Source organism: Jatropha curcas, chromosome 9 (genome assembly GCF_041381405.1).
Source record: "Jatropha curcas cultivar XTBG-Jc1 chromosome 9, XTBG_Jcur_1.0, whole genome shotgun sequence".
Taxonomy (NCBI): Eukaryota; Viridiplantae; Streptophyta; class Magnoliopsida; order Malpighiales; family Euphorbiaceae; genus Jatropha; species Jatropha curcas.
In genome coordinates this window covers 817,754-836,555 of record NC_143159.1, presented here as the reverse complement: position 1 = coordinate 836,555, position 18,802 = coordinate 817,754, and the positions used below count along the sequence as shown (strand labels likewise).

At 35.6% G+C, this 18,802-nt stretch overlaps 2 protein-coding genes and 1 long non-coding RNA gene across 3 annotated transcripts; 2 read left to right on the top strand and 1 right to left on the bottom strand.

The window, feature by feature from the left end:
* The first annotated feature begins 5,067 nt into the window (after nucleotides 1–5,067).
* Nucleotides 5,068–7,974, top strand: LOC110009580 (uncharacterized). The gene is made up of 2 exons (XR_002284472.3): nucleotides 5,068–7,172; nucleotides 7,268–7,974. It is a non-coding gene; the product is annotated as an uncharacterized LOC110009580 (long non-coding RNA).
* Nucleotides 7,975–9,212: 1,238 nt separating this feature from the next.
* Nucleotides 9,213–12,601, bottom strand: LOC105635271 (rop guanine nucleotide exchange factor 1). The gene is made up of 5 exons (XM_012218311.3): nucleotides 12,079–12,601; nucleotides 11,680–11,796; nucleotides 10,936–11,474; nucleotides 10,000–10,356; nucleotides 9,213–9,897 (listed from the first exon to the last, which is right to left on the bottom strand). The coding sequence occupies exons 1-5, from the start codon at nucleotides 12,371–12,373 to the stop codon at nucleotides 9,568–9,570; spliced, it is 1,638 nt and encodes a 545-aa protein (XP_012073701.1). The 5' UTR covers nucleotides 12,374–12,601; the 3' UTR covers nucleotides 9,213–9,567.
* A 1,207-nt stretch (nucleotides 12,602–13,808) lies between these two features.
* On the top strand, nucleotides 13,809–18,464 carry LOC105635270 (uncharacterized). The gene is made up of 12 exons (XM_012218310.4): nucleotides 13,809–14,124; nucleotides 14,196–14,415; nucleotides 14,504–14,704; nucleotides 14,812–14,882; nucleotides 15,049–15,211; nucleotides 15,659–16,249; nucleotides 16,334–16,714; nucleotides 16,801–16,876; nucleotides 16,959–17,022; nucleotides 17,560–17,695; nucleotides 17,960–18,073; nucleotides 18,157–18,464. Exons 1-12 carry the CDS (start codon nucleotides 13,811–13,813, stop codon nucleotides 18,220–18,222), a joined length of 2,397 nt encoding a protein of 798 aa, XP_012073700.1. The 5' UTR covers nucleotides 13,809–13,810; the 3' UTR covers nucleotides 18,223–18,464.
* Nucleotides 18,465–18,802: the final 338 nt, after the last annotated feature.

Sequence of the window (18,802 nt, the reverse complement as noted above, 5' to 3'; positions counted from 1 at the left end):
TCTAAATCTCAGTTAACAAATAGTTTCAGACATAACTAAATACTAATGATCATCATCAGCATGAAGAAATCATAATTATAATTGCATGAGAGACAGGAAGACCACATGCATCAAAAGTGAACTCATACTTAAAAGAGTCATATCAAAGGATGCATGGCATTATATACTTTTACATCGGCAGGCATGTCTCACGCTGTGGTAAAAAACCTTTCTGGTGTCAACATTTGTCTGCCACTCTCTTCCAAGAGGACAATTTGCATAATCAACCAATCAACATATATTTCTCTACTAATTAATCTTCTAATTACCTTATAAGATAAAGCAAACAAATTTAGATCATATATAAGTTTTTGCTTTAGACTTTTCAAATGTGTGAGCGTTTTCGGGTATCTATTGTTAATTATTTACACTTGTTCATGAAGAGTACATTTGGAAATCTTTCTTTTTTTTATTCAATAGCATTATTTAGGATATGGGTGAAAGAAAAAAAGAATTTTTGTTAATCAATAATTCCACTTTGCCTTCTTGAAAAGGTGAATAATGTATAAATAGTTATATATTCCTAAAGTTATGTTATTGATAAGACTCTTCTTTTCATTCTTAGCATAAAATCAAGCAATTTATATATAGAAAAGGTGGAACTTTGCTATACATGTTAATTACCAGTTAACCAAATTATTTTTCATTAGAAAAGGGCAAGACTTTTACCCTACAAAGGTGTTCCCTCCTGGTCACAACAAGTCAACCCACACAGACCAAGCATGGAATTAATTAATTAGTTGGTAAAAATAAAATCATTCTATTATAAAGAATCTAGATAGCTTTTTAAGGATATGAGGGAAAAACACTTGGAAAAAAAAAAAAAAGGATAGAACTCGAAATGCGAAAGTTAAAGAATGATGGTGATTCTATCTGTCTGACCAGCACCAAGAGGAATGAATGATTGGCAGTTTCTTTTTACATAAAGCAGAAAATCCAATACAATTACAATTGCAATTGGTGAACTTTTTTCAAGCATTCGCTTCAAACCCATAGCTCACAATCATGAGAAATAGTGGATTTCATGCATCGAGCTTTGCAATATTTACCCTAAAGTCTCCACCAACTCTCTTCCTTCTTTTGCAGCCAAAATGCCAAATGCTTTCCTTAATGAAAAGTCATTCCAACATCAATATGTTTTTTTTTTCCCCCCTTTTTGGCAGATGATAGAAAACGACAGCCCTTAATGCATTAGCTTAATAAAGTCTATCCATTTGTCACTTGATGCGTTGTTAAAGCAAACGACAACCCTAAATGCATTAGCTTAATAAAGCCTATCCATTTGTCACTTGATGCCGTTGTTAAAACAAACGATAAAGTTTGACAGTTGATTTAGTCGACCAGTTATTTTCTTCGTAAATTGAGATGAACAGTCCAGTTGATAATTTCTTCATAAAATCCGCATTTTCCAAATAATGAAACTCAAATAATCATCCATGAACCTGTAATTAACTAAGATGAATTTATACTATCCAAGTATGAACTTTTCAGTTACCAAAAATAAAAAAACTAGGTTAATGATTTAGTTTGAAATTGAACCAAAATTGGAATTATTACTGTTTTTGATTTTTCAAGGTTAGCTTTTGCGGTGATTATAGCTTGGAGACACCCGTTAATTTGAGAGAGAGTAAACATTAACATAGTCCCCACAATTGCACCCATCCTACAAGCTTCTGAAAAGGAATTAAAAGTCATACACATTGAGGATAAAAGCTGCACCTGAAATTGCACAAAAGTGCAGGGAGCAAAGCGCATGAACTTTTATCAAACCCTAGATTTTATGCCATTGAATTATAATATAAGAAAAATGAATTACTTTGTTACTTTTTTTAAAAAAATTAAGTTCAGAAATTTATAAATTTATAAATAACACTCTAAACCGTAAGAGTTATTCGAATTATAAAACACCATTAAATTCAGCAGACGACTTTTATAAAATCGGGATTAATTTCTTTTTTTTTTATTATTTTTTTTACCAAATAGATTATATGTGACTTGAACTTAATAGTTGAAACTTGTCTCAGATCATCCAAGCTACATAGTCAAATAATTCAATTTGTTGTCTATAAATGGAGGTGACTTTATAATTAATGATCAATGCGATTAGATGGATGAATTTGTTAGGTGCATTTCATATTTGTCAGAGAAATTTTCCTTATCGTATATAAATTCTTCCCATCTCTCCTGTGGGGAAGATCCCATTTGGTTCAATACTTATCCATTCATTTACCCCTTTGGCTACTCTACTGTATGCAAATTCTAATCAATTGATGGCAGATAGTCCTAAATTCCCAATTTAGGACTCCTTTGCTCTGCCAACTGAGTTTATAGACACACACCAAACCAATATAGTTAAGTGTGGTTGCAGGGAAACGTTAAGTAAAACTGTGTTTGAACTTCCTTTTATTAGGAAAGAAATTACTGAGCAAGTCCTTTCTCAATGGAAGTAAATTGAGAATTACTTCAAATCTGTTTGAAATTAATTTCAAAATAAAACCTCATTCAATCAGACATTTTCTAGTAAGTTTGTAAATAATGTAATAAACAGTATACTGTATTTCTCTTAACTTAAATAGTATAATTTTTGCTCATGATTTTTTATTTCTATTTTTCTGTATTAGAAATTTACATCTTCAAAAATATAAATACATTTACGATTATTTGTCGTTAGCAGTGGCCGAACCAGAAAAAAATAATTAAATGGGATAATATCGGAAAAAATTATTATTTTATAGGTAAAAAAATTAATATTTTATATATTTTATAAGATAAATCTAAAAAAAATTTAAAATTAGAGATGGCTGGGCGGCAACTTATTTTTTCATTTTGAAACACCAAATAACAACAATAAATATTTTCATTTTAGTAATATAATCATTTATCTTTTTTATAAACTTGATTCCCTAAAGACTAGGCATGTAAATAATTATAATTATTTAGATTGATATAAACTTTTAATAAAAAAAGAAATACCTAAATTCACATATATGGTTTCGTAATAATTGGATGAGAAGTGAGAAATGAGTAGAAGCAAGCAAGATATAATAAATTTACGAAAAAAAAAAAAGAAGTAGCGAGGCCAGCCAGGTGTAAGCAATAAATACAAAGACCAAGTGGGCAGAGTTACTATTCTTAAATTTTGACTGTCCCAATGATTCAATCATGGCTCTGACACGAACTGAGTAGGACAACTGGTGCGTACGCTGTACCTCTAATTGGACGTGGAGAACAAAGTCAATTTCACTCCGGCAAACTTCTCCTATCCTCTATTCTCTTTTCAAACTTTCAACTGTAAAAAAATTTATTAACTAATGCTATTGGTGGGTCAAAGTTAATACTAAAGTATAAAACAGTTTCCATCTCATAAATACCCTACGTATTTGTTATTAGTATTTGTGGGAGTTTGTTCTTTTTCTTTTATTTTTATACTACACTCAAAATTATTATTATTATTATTATTATTATTTGTACACTCAGACACAGACACTTATCACAAAGACGTATCAATCGACAAAAGGGTAGATTTCATCTCTCTCCCTCTCTTTATATGCATAGATTATCTTTCCTTCTTTTTTTATCTCTTTTGGGAAGTGTGGCGCACGTGACTCTAATAATAATTTATTTTTTATGAAAAAGAAAAAACATTTAATTATTTCATATTTATGTGTTGGGCAAAATTAGCGGTTTACAATCCAGTCCCTCAACCCTAAAATAGCATTCCAGAACACTTTAATTAATTAGTTTAGGAAGAGTTCGAAGGGTTGCAACCATCGACTTAGCCGCAGAGCGCCACTAGGCGAAGACTGCTCAAAGAAGGGATCACTTCGACTGAAGCAACTTCAACCTTCCAAATACTATGCTATGTAAAAATATATTAAACGGTATATGAAAAATTATTACCGAATATAATTTCAATTACTTAAAAAGAAATTTTGTTTATATACTCAAGAGATGTAATCTCGTTTGCACTTTAGAGCATAAAAGTTATTAATCCTTCCAATAAAGTTCAGTTTCAAAAAATCAAATTTGCATTTTCACCCACTCTTACCGTTTTTACCTGTACCGACCTTAAAAAGAAAGTTTGTCGCATGAAAATTGGTTATTAACTTAACTTCAGCTGGTGACTGTAGAGGAGAAAAGGGGTGGCAGCGATGTGAATGTATATTATAATTATAGTAGATTGACCTATGTTTTACCTTTTAATCGCATTATAAACTTGTCTAATGTAGGTCAAAAAGGACGTGTTTGAAATTTAGGGGAAGAATTTGTAGTGCCGGTGCAAGAAAGAATATAAGTATGTACCTAGGATTCCACACTCATTACCTTAGTGGTGTCATTGTAGGACCAAAGATGGACGAGTGGGGTCCTCACCAATCCCCCTATATGTTTGTTCCATTACTCTTTGTTGGATTATCACTTACATATTTTCTAATTCGATATCATATCTGAAACTTGAAATTGCTCGTTTTAGATTGTGACAGCAAGAAAAATCTTGGACTGTAACATTAAATCCATGGTTATAGCTAGAAATATATACAGATAGCAAGTCAAAAACCCTAACAAATACCACGCTGGCATAATGAACCGTTTGATGTGTTAGATTAGAGTTAAACAAAGTCTATTAGCACTTGATGAATTGGTTTAATCATTCAACTTAATTAATTGTTAGCTAGGTGTCAAGTCAAAACAAGGGCCTAGCTATTTCCACGCTGGTATAATGAGCTATATTGATGTTAGCTAGGAAGGTGACAAACTCCATTAATACTTTGATGAACACCAGCAATAAATGGCATGCCAAGGTAGATTTAATTCATCATTTCTACCCAAAAATGCTTATTGGGATTTTTTCTTATACCATTTACGCTCCTTTTAAAAAAGGGCAATGACCCCAACTTGACCCTTAATTAACCATTTTGATATATGTTCTAAATAAATTACAAAGATTTGATATACGTTTCATAACTTAAAATGATATATATAACACAATATGAGCATTTTTAATTTAAAAAAATTCTACATGAGATGAAGTGAATTTCTCATTGATGTTATTAACGCTCTGTCAGTGAGCTTTGCCACGGTTAAAGCAACTAACGTGCCACTGCCAATTATTTTATGTTACATGTAAAGCGTGATTTACAGTAACCGGAAGGTTACAGCCCCAGCCACGCCAGTAATCAAACGGCTCTAGATAATCGCGCAGCGCGCTACAAGGGCCCAGATTAATTGATGATGTTATTAGATGATGGAGCCTTGGCTGGTAGCTGTGGAGCGGTAGCAAAAACATGAGCTGAGGAGTACAGAGAAAGCCCTCCTCATAAAACAAAAGAAAGCTGCTTTTTAATCTGAAACTGAAGAATTTGCACTTGTTTTGTCATTATATGGCCAGTAATTGATTTAATTAATTAATTAAACAAACACCAACAAGTATTACTTATAGAAGGGCAAAACCAACCCACTCCCTTTTGAGTTTGGGATATGCGTGTGTGAATATTTGGCATCAGAAACGAGGGGGTTAAAAAGGAAGAGAGCATTATGGGAGAGGAGAGGAGGAGAGGGTGTGAAACTCTAGAAAAGAAAAGACTGAAGAGAAGGGAGGTTGGGTTTCATCAAGAACGAGGGCAAATGGCAAGAATAACTATGATGATCCTTTGATCCTTCTAAATATATGCCCTATTTCGTAGAGTATAAGAGAGGGAAATAGAGAATGGAATGAACCATCATCCAATCTGATTAGTATTTATTTATCTATTGTCTTTTTGAGTCCGAAATCACTTCTTCTTCGTCTCTCTTTTGCTCCCCTTTCAATTAATTACACCCATCACCTATCACCCTCCACCCCGCTCCTCTCTCTCTTATTTACTATGCTACCGTCCTCACCTCTCATCTTAAATATACCCATCTGCTCTTATGGCTTCATCCATCCTCTATTATTCTCTGCTGGCCTCCTCCATCTTGTATTATCTTCTCCGTTCTAAAATAATAATTCACTTATTTAGTTTAAGATTTTTGAATTAATTATTTATGTTTCTATTAATAAAATTAATAAGGTAAAATAATAATACTCGTAAATAACTAATCGATGGCTACCCCTCGGCCTCTCTCTCTCTCTCTGTATATGTTTGTGTCCTCCGGTGGTGAATACAAGGGACAGTCTTTAGCTTTCATGTGGGTTTAACAAAGGGTTTCTTACAGAGTTTATTGGCATTCTGTCCACCTCCTTGTTGAAATCTCTCTTTCTCTCTCTCTCTCTCTCTCTCTCTCTCGCTCGAGTATTTTTATGGAGGTGGGCATACTGCCAACTGAGCTCTGTTGGTCTCTCTTTGTAAAACCCTCGTGATTTTTCCTTCACTTCTCTCTCTTCTGCGACAAAGGTCAAGGTAAACTACTTTTTGCACTTTCTTCGTCTATTTTTTTTTTTCATAAATTCGTGTTAATTTTTTTTTCTTTTTTATGTTTGTAATGATCGGATGGTGTTAGTTTCATGCCCTCATAGCCATGTACTCTTTATCACCCAAACTTCACTTTCTATTTTCTGCAAGAATATGAGGGAAAGGGGAAAAAAAATGAAGGAAACGACTTGTTTAAAGTACTTCCTTTTAACAATCTGTAGTTCAACAGATTGTCCAATTATCTGCAAAATATGATTGATGGAGGCTATGATCAAATATTGAAGCACAAGTCTTCACTTTGGTTTCGTCAAATTTCAGATCTTTATGTGTGGCTGTTAGATTTTGAAGCTGAACTTCATATTTAAACCCTTATTTTTTATTTGCCCATCTCTTTCTTTTCTGGGGTTCTGTTGTTTCTTTTTATTTGATCAAGCAGTGCATAATACTAAGATTTTTTCTTTTCGTCTTCGTTTATATCGCTTCCGATCTAGGGTTTTGTCAGTCCTGTTTTCTGTTTCTTGTTCTTGTCTCTTAAAATCTAAACCAGGGAGTTAGGGCTCAATATTGAAGAGATTCAAGATTTCGGAGGAGCTTGTATTCCATTAGTGAAGGCCGCCGATACGCTCCTATACCCAAACGGTGGCTAAGAGCTGTAAATTTGCAATCATCTTCTCGACATGTATGGTATATCTGCAGATATAAAACACCGATTATGCAAGATTAATTATCAGATCACAATTAAAGGTGGAGATCTCATTGTTCATGGCTTCATGCATGTCTGCCACCGTTGTCCATTTACCTATTTAATTTCATTTAATTTCACTATTTAATTATTGTAGGGCATGTCCTTCATTTTTAGGGCAGACCTATTACTGTATACGTTTCTACGCTCGCCGAGCCTCAGTATACGTAGGCTCATGATTGAAGACTGACACCGCTTTTAAATTGATGTAAAACAATATGCCCACATCCTATTGTAGGGAGGTGGATGTCACATCCAATCTCGCGACTGAGATGCTCCTTCTCAACTCTCAAGTCAAAGAATTGACTGGGAAACGGATTCTTATTGGTTCGTGGGTTCACGCAGAATGAATGGCGATTGGAGAGATTGGTTTGTATTCGTAAGGGGAGGGGTAAGGATGGATTTTCCTTTACTTTTAGTACCATGGAGGCTCTCCTTCTGAAAAGCCACTTTCGTTTTGGAGATGAAGGTGTTGCTTTTTAAGGCTTCTGTTCTATTCTATTCCTTTTGGGTCAAATGGGATTTGAATTTAGTCATGGGTAGGACAAGAGAGAGTTAAAATAAAAGTTGGATTTTGATGATAATTTATAATTATTCTAGCGGGGACCATAATGGCAGTGCAAGTGAGAGTGGCCACTTTTCACTTGTTCACTTCACAAAACTGAGGATTGGAATTGGAGGGACCATTTCTTTTATAATGGCAATGTAACACATTTTGCTGGAAGGCGGAAATCTTGACTTGCTATTACCAGCGCGCGATTACACCTTCTTGTTATATAAAATAAACAATAATTTAAAGAGTAATTTATTCATTTTACCAAAAAAAAAAAAAGTCATTGAAGTTTTATTTTTTTTTTTTTTGTAAAGGAAGCATAAGCTTGGAAGTTATATAGAAGAGGTATCACGACACCGTCACTGATCATTAAAATTTCAACGGTCGTATAAATTGATATCGAAAATTAGGTTTTTGGTTTTTGGCTTTTGGCATGATATGTGTTTTTTAGGGGAACAAGAAAGATAAAAGAAAAAATGAAAAAGGAAGGGCCAAATGTTATTCAATAAAAGAAGAAATCTGAGGAATATGTTATTGGCAGTTATGAAAATGAAATTTCGGCCATTGAAAGTTTGAAACATTTAAAAGATGAGGTTTAGGTGCAGTATAATTTCTTCAATAATGCCTTTTTTTTTTTTTTTTCTCCCTTCAATAATGTTATGATTCATATTGTAATAATGGTACGTTTACCTGCAACCTTTTGAGCTTGACTAGTTAAAGTCTGAACCTAATTAAACCCTTTCGATTCCTAGCTACCCACCCAGTCATGTCATAACGATCGTGTCTTGAAAATTTATTAATATACTATTTTTTAAATATCATTTTAACTGTTCTTGAGAAAAAATAATTTTTAAGTACTGTTAATTATTTTGTAGTTTTTCTAATTATTATAATATGAAATTTATTTTTTAAAAAATTTTACGATTTCTAGTTAACATTTTTAAGAAATGCACTTTTTTTGAATGGAAGAAATGCACTTTTTAATTGTTATTTAAATTTTAAACCTGAGAAAGGACCTGTTATGCAAAAGTTTTTTCACTATCTTTTACTGTTTGGTCTAATCGAAACTCTAATTATAATTAGGGCGTTTTTCCGGGTTCTTTTAGCATCGTATTAAGGAAAAAGGTTAGCAAAAAGGTTTAAATTTCCGACCATTGATGTAATGCTTCCAAAAATACTAAATTACTAGTTGGTTGGACGGGAGGACTTTGATTCAAGAGAATAAGACTTTCAGTTGTAACCATAAAATTAAAAAAGATGCGAATTTTACTGGTATTAAATGTGTTTTTGTCTTACTGCCATTAAAGGGCTCTGCAAACGGGTGCAAAAGGCCCAAAACAAGGCATTCGTAATAGTGAGTACTCTGTCTTCTTTTGTCGTTGAAGCACAAGAACATACGTGGAACGTTAAAAATAAGCATGAAGTTCAAGGAAGATAAAGAAAACACTAAATCAACGTAAGAAATTATGGGGCTTCCAGATATAAGAGATTTTTGGAGTTGAGATATTGATGAGACATGTATTTGCTACTGAAATTACAAATACAATAACTTGAAGCAGTTGTTCTGTGACTTCTATTGAAGACTCTACACATCTAAAGAAAACAATTAAGCAAAATGTGTTTATGCAACTAGACTATGATGAAAAAGTATATTGAGAGTTCCCAGGCATGTTCTCAATCTGCTTGTGAAGGAATTAAACAACACCATCTGTCCTATCTACCTTCACTACGTATCAGAATTACAAAACTAGCTTTCTCCTGCCCTGAGTAGATCAAGCTATCTACACCTGGTTCACAAGCATTACTAGATTCTTCTTGAGCTATGGACTATTTTTTCCTTCAAATTAGAAAGTTAGTTTCTGCAATGTTTGAATTGGCGAGTCCTTTAACTTGCTCTTGGCAAGCCGATGCGTCTTTCCACTTGGGATTCTTATTTTTTTATAGGAAGAGTCAAATTGAGAGGCTGAAGGACTACGTTGAAAAGAAAAAGGGCTGGGTGACAGTGGCTTTTGTCTCGGAATTCCTCCCTGGTCGAACAAATAAGATGTCTCTGCTGCTGCACGTTGCCTGGTGGCATCATCCACATATAGGAGATCGTCGATTCTTGCCATTATATTGAAGGCTAAGCTTTCTGTCACCCTTGAATAGCTCTCAATGATGGCATGCCCTACATCCTGCAATGAGGAAGTTTTTAGTTTTATTTGTCCCATTCATGTGTGGCTCTCAACAAGCAATAGCCAGAGAATGATGCTTAGATAATAAAATATAGACCATACCTTGTTATATTGAATCTTGTTCATGTCCAAAGTAGTCTGAGGGAGGGCAGGGAAACGCAGCCTTAGGCTATGTAGGAGGGTCTCTGCCCGTCTTGCTAGAAGCTTGCATCGTTGCACTTCACCAACGAAGCCTTTGACCTTGCCTCCCCATGATGACCTCTTTTCAGCCCTTGAATGCGCTGTCTGGCCTTTAAGGTATTTTTTCCTCCAAATATGTGCAGCAGCTTCTATCCTGTTTGCTATTTCCAAAGTGGAGTATTCTGATGACAGGTCTAAGTGATCCAGAATACAATCTGGAGAGAAGTGATTGGCAGTTATATAACTATATACATTCTCCCCCAAACAAGCTTTCCCACTCTGAAAGATTAACAGATGCCATGAAACCAAAAATTAGGATGTTTAAAGGAAAAAGAAATCATAACAAATGAATTGCTTATACAGTTGGTAGCAACTAATCGAAAAGCATTTTGTCTAATAACTTCAATCAGCAAATCACTTCATAAACCAGAACGCATGAAATATTTGTTCTCAAACAAATACATAGCACCGAGCACATTATAAGAAGAAAATTTTTCGGTGCTCTAACTGTACCTCTCAAGGAAAGCTCATTAATCATGTCTAATTCTATTGCTGCAAGTTTCCAGAACATTTTCCTGTATTTTAAAGCGTAACCTCATGCAGTATATAGCCTCAAAAAAAAAGTAAAAAATGAGAGACACAGAAAAGGAACACACCCACATCAACAAAATAACAGAACTCTTTAAAATTTGATATTACTGCGAACTAAGAAGAAAAGTTTCCAATTGATTGCCCCACGCGCCGCGCAAACCACCCCCCCACCCAAACGAAAGAAAAAGAAAAAAAACACTGGTCTCACATTTATAGCAGACTGGTTGTGCAAAAATAAAATTTCATACCGCAGGGGGTGTTCCATACCTTGGGCAAGCTCTCCAAGTAAGCATTTGGAATTTCCATCTCACTCAACACACTGTTATTAATTGCCATGGCAGCCTTAAGTATTTGATTTGTGCATTCCCTACATTGCTGTAATCTCTTTCTTGTATCTTCAGATAAACCATTCCGGGGAACCTTGGGAAAGGGAAGCCAGCACTTCTCTTCCTGATTAATTGGAAGTCTTGAAGAAGATGAAAATAAAGGAAATGATTTTGTTTCATCGCCAACAGCAACCATTACCTTGCTATCAACATAACTGAAATCTGAATTGCAAAACCCATCAAGAATGCTAAGCAACATGGCATCAAGCTTCTTGAGTGCTGGAAGGTTTACATGTAGATCTGAGCGAGGCCGAGGCACCATAACCTCAAAGGTTGCACCACTTGGGAAATCTTGCATTGACGGAACAAGCTCCACTATGGAATTACTGACACACAGAAGCCATTCCATCTCACGGTGCCACATGGACTTTTTCGGTTGTGCTAGTGGCTCTAACTTCCACTGCTCCCCAAAAACAGAAGCTGCCAAATACACCCCAACATGAGCAGATTTGCATAAAAAAAAAATAAAAATATCTTAGCAAATCCATGTGGAGGATTTGGACAACAAACATAATAAACATTATACATGCTATCTTTTTCTTAAGCAGCCAAATGACTTCAGGCAAAAGAGTTTAGATAAAATTAACCGACAACTAAAAGAAAAAAGGAAGGTGAAATTACTAACCAGATAAATTTGTAATGGCATTGGAGATGGCTAGAGCTGTGCAAACTCCATTGCCTCTACCTGACATGTCTTCTCCAAGCAGAAGCTTAGCAAATCGCTCTTTCATCATTTCAACCTCTGCAATCCCACAAAAATCCATTAACTACACTGATTATACAAAACGTTTGCCCTCAAATTTGGAATTTTTCCACTCAGACTCATTAACAATAAACAGATTCGGAGCACCAACTGTTTGGTGCTAAGTTAAAATGAGTAACAGATGGACATTTACATCAATTAACAACTTAATTAACAAGAAAATGCTGTTAAGAACCCTCAAATTTAGGGGGAAATCATCTAATAAAAAAAAATCTCAATTTAGCCAAGAGAGAAAAGAAAAGGAAGTTCTATAAAACTAACCAGACAAACCAGTATCCGGTTTAACTGCCCCCTTCGTTGGAATCGTAACGTGCCTGCCACTAACTACCGGCAGCATTATAGGAAGCGGTGGCGGGGAATTGAAACCGTCATGGAATTGAGGTCCTGTGAGCGGCGAAGAAGTGAAAGAAGTGGAAGCGCCTTGGTGATCGTAATGCGGGCAGGAGAAGCTACTCGAACTCTCCGATTCACTGACATCAGCACTTAAACTGTAGCTGTCAAATTCACATCGCTCGCTCAATTGATCAAGCTCTTCCTCTGACGAAACAGTCTCCATTGATCAAAAATCGAAAAGAAAAGAATAGTATCGCTCAACGTAATGATGCGATTGTGATGGGAACTATGGATCACAACCGTACATTCCTTTCTGGTAAGAAGATGGAACTAGACTGAATTTGGAAAATAGAGTAGTGATTGAGAGAAGGAAAAGGGAAAGTTAACACCATAAAAGCTTTTTCTGGTTTCCACTGAAGTCTTCTCTTCTCATTCATGTGGCCGTTGGCTTTGGTAACAGCAGTCCCCACTTCCCACCAAAAGAACACAAAGCTGTTGCTTTCTCAGTTTCGGTTGCTCCACGAGCTTACGTGTAACTGTGGAACGTGGATATCACGGTCCAATCACCTGTGGCCTTCTGGGCACGCGCTACAAAGATATTCTCTGTGCTAATTTCAATTTAAGTTGGCGGACGACCTAGACAATATCCAAGCTATAAGTTTTAAGCCGGACCCGCAGGAATTTGAGGTAATGGAAAATGCCTATTTAATTTTTTATGTTTTATTAAAATGAAAATATAGTTAATAAATTGTGATTAAACTATACGTCGAATTACAATTAATGCAAACAATTGCATATGAAAAGTGAATAACTAAATTGAATTGGTTAGAAAAACATGCATCCATCCGTAACTTTTTTTTTTTTTCTTCCTTTTAACTATCGGTATTTAGGTCCTATTATTAGAGACCGATTTAATCCGATTCGAAGCTTAGTCACATTTAAAACTTTTTATTCCTCCCTTTAAATGTGTATTTAATTGAAATCAACCCGATAATTCTTTCCACATGTCCAAACATGTCTTACTAACTGAGCCACAATCGCATAAACACACAATCATATAAATTTATCAATGTTTTTTAGCTCCTTCACATTATTTTTATATGTACATATTTTTAAAAGTTGAAAAAAAATAAATTTCCTTAAAAAATTAAGATATTTTAAAAAAATATAATAACAATTGTAGTATATTTAATTAAAGTGATTTTTCATGACCATGTTAAATTTAGTAATCAAACACTCATTGATCACTATATGTTATAAATAAACCAAAAATAAGAAATAAGTAAGAAAATTAAAAATAGTTTTGATTTTAAATTGCTACAAAAAACAGGTGGAAACTGGGAACATAGATCGCGTAGCACAGTGCAATACCTTTTAAAGATTGAAGCACGACGTGTGCCATCGCGAGCTGTGGTCCCATGGATCATGACGTACCTTAAAAGGACAATTTTCCAAGACCATGGCAACATTGTGGAACAAAATGGTGTCATAATGAACCTGAAGCAAGAATTTAATTTAATTTAATTATTAGTTTTAATTAAACCAATTAAAATTGATTTAAAAACTAATTTTAGATGTTTAATACAATTTTAAAATCAAATTAATCATTTATCCTAGGACTGTGTAACAGTGTCCTTGTTTGGCTACTGAAAGCCTTTCTATGATATCCTTAAACGGCGTAATAATGTTATCATTTGCACGCAATCCGCATTGCTTTCGCTTTCTTTGTAGTATTTCCGCCCCTTATATTGCGCGCCGCCTTCAAAATCAAGTTGTATCAAGGACGGCAAGTATTCCTGTTTTCTTGTTTCCTTCGCTCAAGAGAACCTGCAATAAAACTACTACTCGTCTCTCTCGGTCAACAATGGGGTCGCTCTCTGCTATTAACGGACCTCTTCAGTATCCAATTGCTCGGAGGGATGAGTCCGTAGTCGATGATTACCACGGCGTTAAAGTCGCCGATCCTTATCGATGGTAATGGAATTGGATTTGGATTTTGTTTCTTAAGAGTAATGTGTTTGATGTTATTTGTTTGATTTTGGTAGGCTTGAAGATCCGGATGCCGAGGAAGTGAAAGACTTCGTGGAAAAACAGGTGAAATTGACGGAAAGTGTGTTGAAGTCATGCGACGTCAGAGAAAAGATTCGCGAGAAAATCACAAAGCTATTTGATCATCCACGCTATGACGCGCCGTTCAGACGAGGGGATAAATATTTTTATTTTCATAACACCGGCCTTCAAGCACAAAACGTTCTCTACGTGCAGGTAATTTGTAATCTACAGTTTAATCGAATTTAGAGAAGGTGATTCATGTTTTTAATTGTTTTTGACTTGTTTAATTGATAAAATATAGGATAGTTTAGATGGAGAGCCGGAGGTTTTACTTGATCCCAATGCGCTCAGTGAGGATGGAACAGTCTCATTGAACACGCTTTCGGTTAGTGAGGATGCTAAGTATTTGGCATATGGGCTTAGCTCGAGTGGGAGTGATTGGGTGACGATCAAAGTTATGCGAGTTAACGATAAGAAAGTCGAAGCGGACACGTTGTCTTGGGTAAGAGTTTGCTGCTTTCTTTTATCTTGGGGGAGGGGAGATGTTTGACGGTTTTGATGTTTAAGATTTGTGAGCTTATTGTTATATGTGAATTTTTTTTTATCCAGGTTAAGTTTTCCGGTATTGCTTGGACCCATGACAGCAAAGGGTTTTTCTATAGCCGTTATCCACCTCCCAAGTATGTAATCACTCTGTCATTTCATTTCATATGAAATTCCAACTTTGAATTTTAACAGTTCCCATCAATTCCAGTAAATGTTTGGGACAAAAGTTAGGAGAACATGGATTTAGTTATTATGGTTGGTGTTGACAATGGATAGTTTGAATTTTGAATTTTTCTGCAGGGAGGGAGAAAACTTGGATGCCGGGACAGAGACTAATTCTAATCTTTATCATGAACTATACTATCATTTCTTGGGTACGGATCAATCTGAAGATATACTATGCTGGAAAGACCCTGAAAACCCCAAATACATGTTTTCAGCTGGTGTAACAGAAGATGGAAAGGCAAGCCTTGTTTCATATTTTATCTATGCGTTTGTTGAGTAATGGTTGATCAAGTGCTTTACACTTCATTTGTCTTGATATGCAAGTATATTATCATGATAAACATTTAAGACTTAGTTCAAACTCTTATAAAGGATTATATATAAAAAAAAAACTTCCAGATGCTAGAGGCAAAAGGAGGTTGACATGCAACTGAATCCTCCAACAGTAAATCATTGGGGAAGCCCTAATTTGTTTGAACTTTGCTCTTCTGCAAAATCTTTGGAGTATCATTGACTGTTTGAATTATTTGAGTCCTATGCATCTCCGTGTGCTAATAGGATTCATGGATACTATGTGATTGTTTATACACGTATTCCCAGTATGCATTGACTTATAGCAGGATGAAGAATGCATATTTATGTCAAATTCCTTCAACCTGACTTAATTTCATATGTTGTTCTGCAGTATCTTCTCCTTTACATTGAGGAGAGCTGTGATCCTGTCAACAAAATATACTACTGTGATATGTCTATATTTCCTGAAGGCCTTGGAGGATTCAGTGGAAATGGCCTTCTCCCATTTCTTAAGCTTGTAGATAACTTTGATGCACAATATCATGCCATTGCAAATGATGACACATCGTTTACTTTTTTGACCAATAAAGATGCTCCCAAGTATAAACTAGTCCGAGTAGATTTGAAAGAGCCAAGTATTTGGACTGATGTTGTCTCAGAAGCTGAAAAAGATGTCCTTGAATCAGCAAGGGCTGTTAATGGTAATCAAATGATCTTGAGTTACTTGAGTGATGTGAAATATGTTCTACAGGTAAGGGATCTGAAAACAGGGTCACTGCTGCATCAATTGCCAATTGACATAGGCACAGTTAGTGGGATATCTGCACGGCGGAAGGATAGCACAGTGTTTATTGGGTTTACTAGTTTTCTTACTCCTGGTATCATATATCAATGCAATTTAGACACTCCAGTTCCAGAAATGAAGATATTTCGTGAAATTAGCGTTGCAGGATTTGATCGCACAGAGTTCCATGTGGATCAGGTGACTGTTGCCTTCCTTTCTAATTTTGCAGCATTACTTCCGATCCCAGATGTGTTTCCTATTTGATCGGTTCTTTGTTTCCAGGTCTTTGTTCCTAGCAAGGATGGTGTTAAGATACCAATGTTTATTGTGGCCAAGAAGAACATAAAATTGGATGGATCACACCCATGCTTGTTATATGGATATGGTGGATTTAACATTAGTTTGACACCATCATTTAGTGTCAGTCGTATTACACTGACTAGGCATTTAGGTGCTGTTTACTGCATTGCAAATATTCGAGGTGGTGGAGAATATGGCGAGGAATGGCATAAAGCAGGCTCACTTGCAAAAAAGCAGAACTGCTTCGATGACTTCATTTCTGCAGCTGAGTACCTAATATCTACTGGTTATACCCAGCCGAGTAAGTTGTGCATTGAAGGTGGAAGCAATGGTGGGCTTCTTGTTGGGGCTTCTATAAATCAGGTAGAAAATTGATTGATTTGCCTACTTGCAAGCAAGTGCCATCTTTTATCATAATTTGACTTTGTTCAATATATTATTTGTCTCAGAGACCAGATCTTTTTGGTTGTGCTTTGGCCCATGTTGGTGTTATGGACATGCTGCGGTTCCACAAGTTTACAATAGGTTAGCCGACAATTAGCATCCTTTTGGCTGCACTAGTCCTTTCTTTTCCATCATATTCTCATGATTAAAGCTTTATTTGCAGGTCATGCATGGACTTCGGATTACGGCTGTTCAGACAACAAGGAAGAGTTCCATTGGCTAATTAAGTGAGTAAATTTAGTGTAAGAACTCAATGTGTCTTCCTATTGTAGGTACCTATTTTTCATAGTTAAGATGGTGGTGTTAAAAATAAAATACTGGGTCTTGCATTTGCGTTTGTTTGATACCCATGCTATAGTGGTTTCCCAGTCATTTAGAAACAATCACAAAAGAAAAACATAGGTTTATATATCATTATTATCATGATAAACGCAATCGAGTCAATTTGATTGCTACCTTGTTCTAAATTGCATAGCCCCAAGTTTTAGGCATGACGTTTATTACTTTTGACCAGAAAGGTTTTTGGATTCACTCTATAGCATAACCCTAAATAGTCTAATACATCCACAGCATCTTAACTAGGCAGATGAGATAGCTATACTATGAACTGGATCTCATGAACCTACTTGAAGTTAAGTATCAACTGGCATTTCAGAACGCGATGTCTTGTTGCTTGCTGTATAATCTTGTTATTCACTTTGAAATTGAATTATTTTCTGAGTGATTTTTTTTTTTTTCTGAAGTCCTCAACTTGCTTTTCTCAGGTATTCACCACTACATAATGTGCGGAGACCATGGGAACAGCATCCTGATCAACCTTGTCAGTACCCAGCCACCATGCTACTGACAGCTGATCACGACGATCGAGTTGTACCATTACATTCGCTTAAGTTATTGGCGGTTAGTTCTCCATAATTGAGAACATTTGCTATCACATACCATCTGCATTTGCTTGTATATCACAAATTCATATCAATTAGATGATATCTCGATGATTGATTGGTTCAATTGTAAATAATGACAAACTGCCACTTCATATTTCTGTAAAGGCTATTGGAAATTTACGCATAAACCTTTGCTCCCTTGGTCAATGAGTCCCCCGTACATTCACATCTGCTCCACTTGCGTGTCCTTTTTCACACTAAATGTTGCACTTGTTTTCAGACCATGCAATACGTTCTGTGCTCGAGCTTGGAAAACAGCCCGCAGACCAACCCAATAATTGGCCGCATCGACTGTAAGGCTGGACATGGAGCTGGGCGTCCAACACAAAAATTGGTAATATGGTTTATTGGTTGAATTGGTTCTTTTTCCGGAATTCCACACTTTTTTTATTTTGATATTTAACTTTGTTTTGGCAGATTGATGAAGCTGCTGATCGGTATGGCTTCATGGCAAAGGTGTTGGGTGCTGCTTGGACCGAGTAGCAGCTGACTCCTGTGACAAATGTAGTTCGAAGCTCAAAATACATCTAATGTTCACTTTCTCAATTTTCCCCTTTTTAATAAGGGAGAAAAAAAAAAGAATTACGTTATAGCATTTTGCCCCCTTTCAAGCTAGAATAGAAATGATTAATAACGTTATACCAAAGATAACATCTTCTCAGTTTTCGGCTAGAGTCATGCCGCATACCGTAATTTATAAATCTGTTTAAGATGGCAGTTCATTTCGTTTTCGTGTATCCATGGGTAAAAGATGCTCAACATTGTGTACTTCGATTTAAAAGTCCATAGAAAGCCCAAGCATAGTTTATAAGGCAGATTTTAGCCCGATTGATGGGCTCAGTTTGGGCCAAAAAAGCATACTGTAGCCCATAATGGAAAGTGAGGCCCGATTATAGGGGTGACGAAAAATATAGGCCCAGTTTTAGCCTCATTTATAGGCTAACTTTGGGCTGAAGAACCTATTCAGGCCCATAACAAAATTCAGGCCCAATTTTGTGGCCCAATTTCAGAATTCAAGCCCAACTTAAGCTCATTGTAAAAATTTTAGGCCCAATTTCAGCCT

Bases quoted from the DNA above. Each gene is read 5' to 3' on its own strand.
- LOC105635270 (XM_012218310.4), top strand. From the start codon at position 13,811: ATGATATCCTTAAACGGCGTAATAATGTTATCATTTGCACGCAATCCG. The intron at 16,250-16,333 runs GTGACTGTTGCC...CTTTGTTTCCAG, and splicing joins CAGAGTTCCATGTGGATCAG to GTCTTTGTTCCTAGCAAGGA. The intron at 18,074-18,156 runs GTAATATGGTTT...TTGTTTTGGCAG, and splicing joins GGCGTCCAACACAAAAATTG to ATTGATGAAGCTGCTGATCG.
- LOC105635271 (XM_012218311.3), bottom strand. From the start codon at position 12,373: ATGGAGACTGTTTCGTCAGAGGAAGAGCTTGATCAATTGAGCGAGCGA. The intron at 11,475-11,679 runs GTTAGTAATTTC...TGTATTTGGCAG, and splicing joins TGCCATTACAAATTTATCTG to CTTCTGTTTTTGGGGAGCAG. The intron at 9,898-9,999 runs GTATGGTCTATA...TCCTCATTGCAG, and splicing joins ACAAGATTCAATATAACAAG to GATGTAGGGCATGCCATCAT.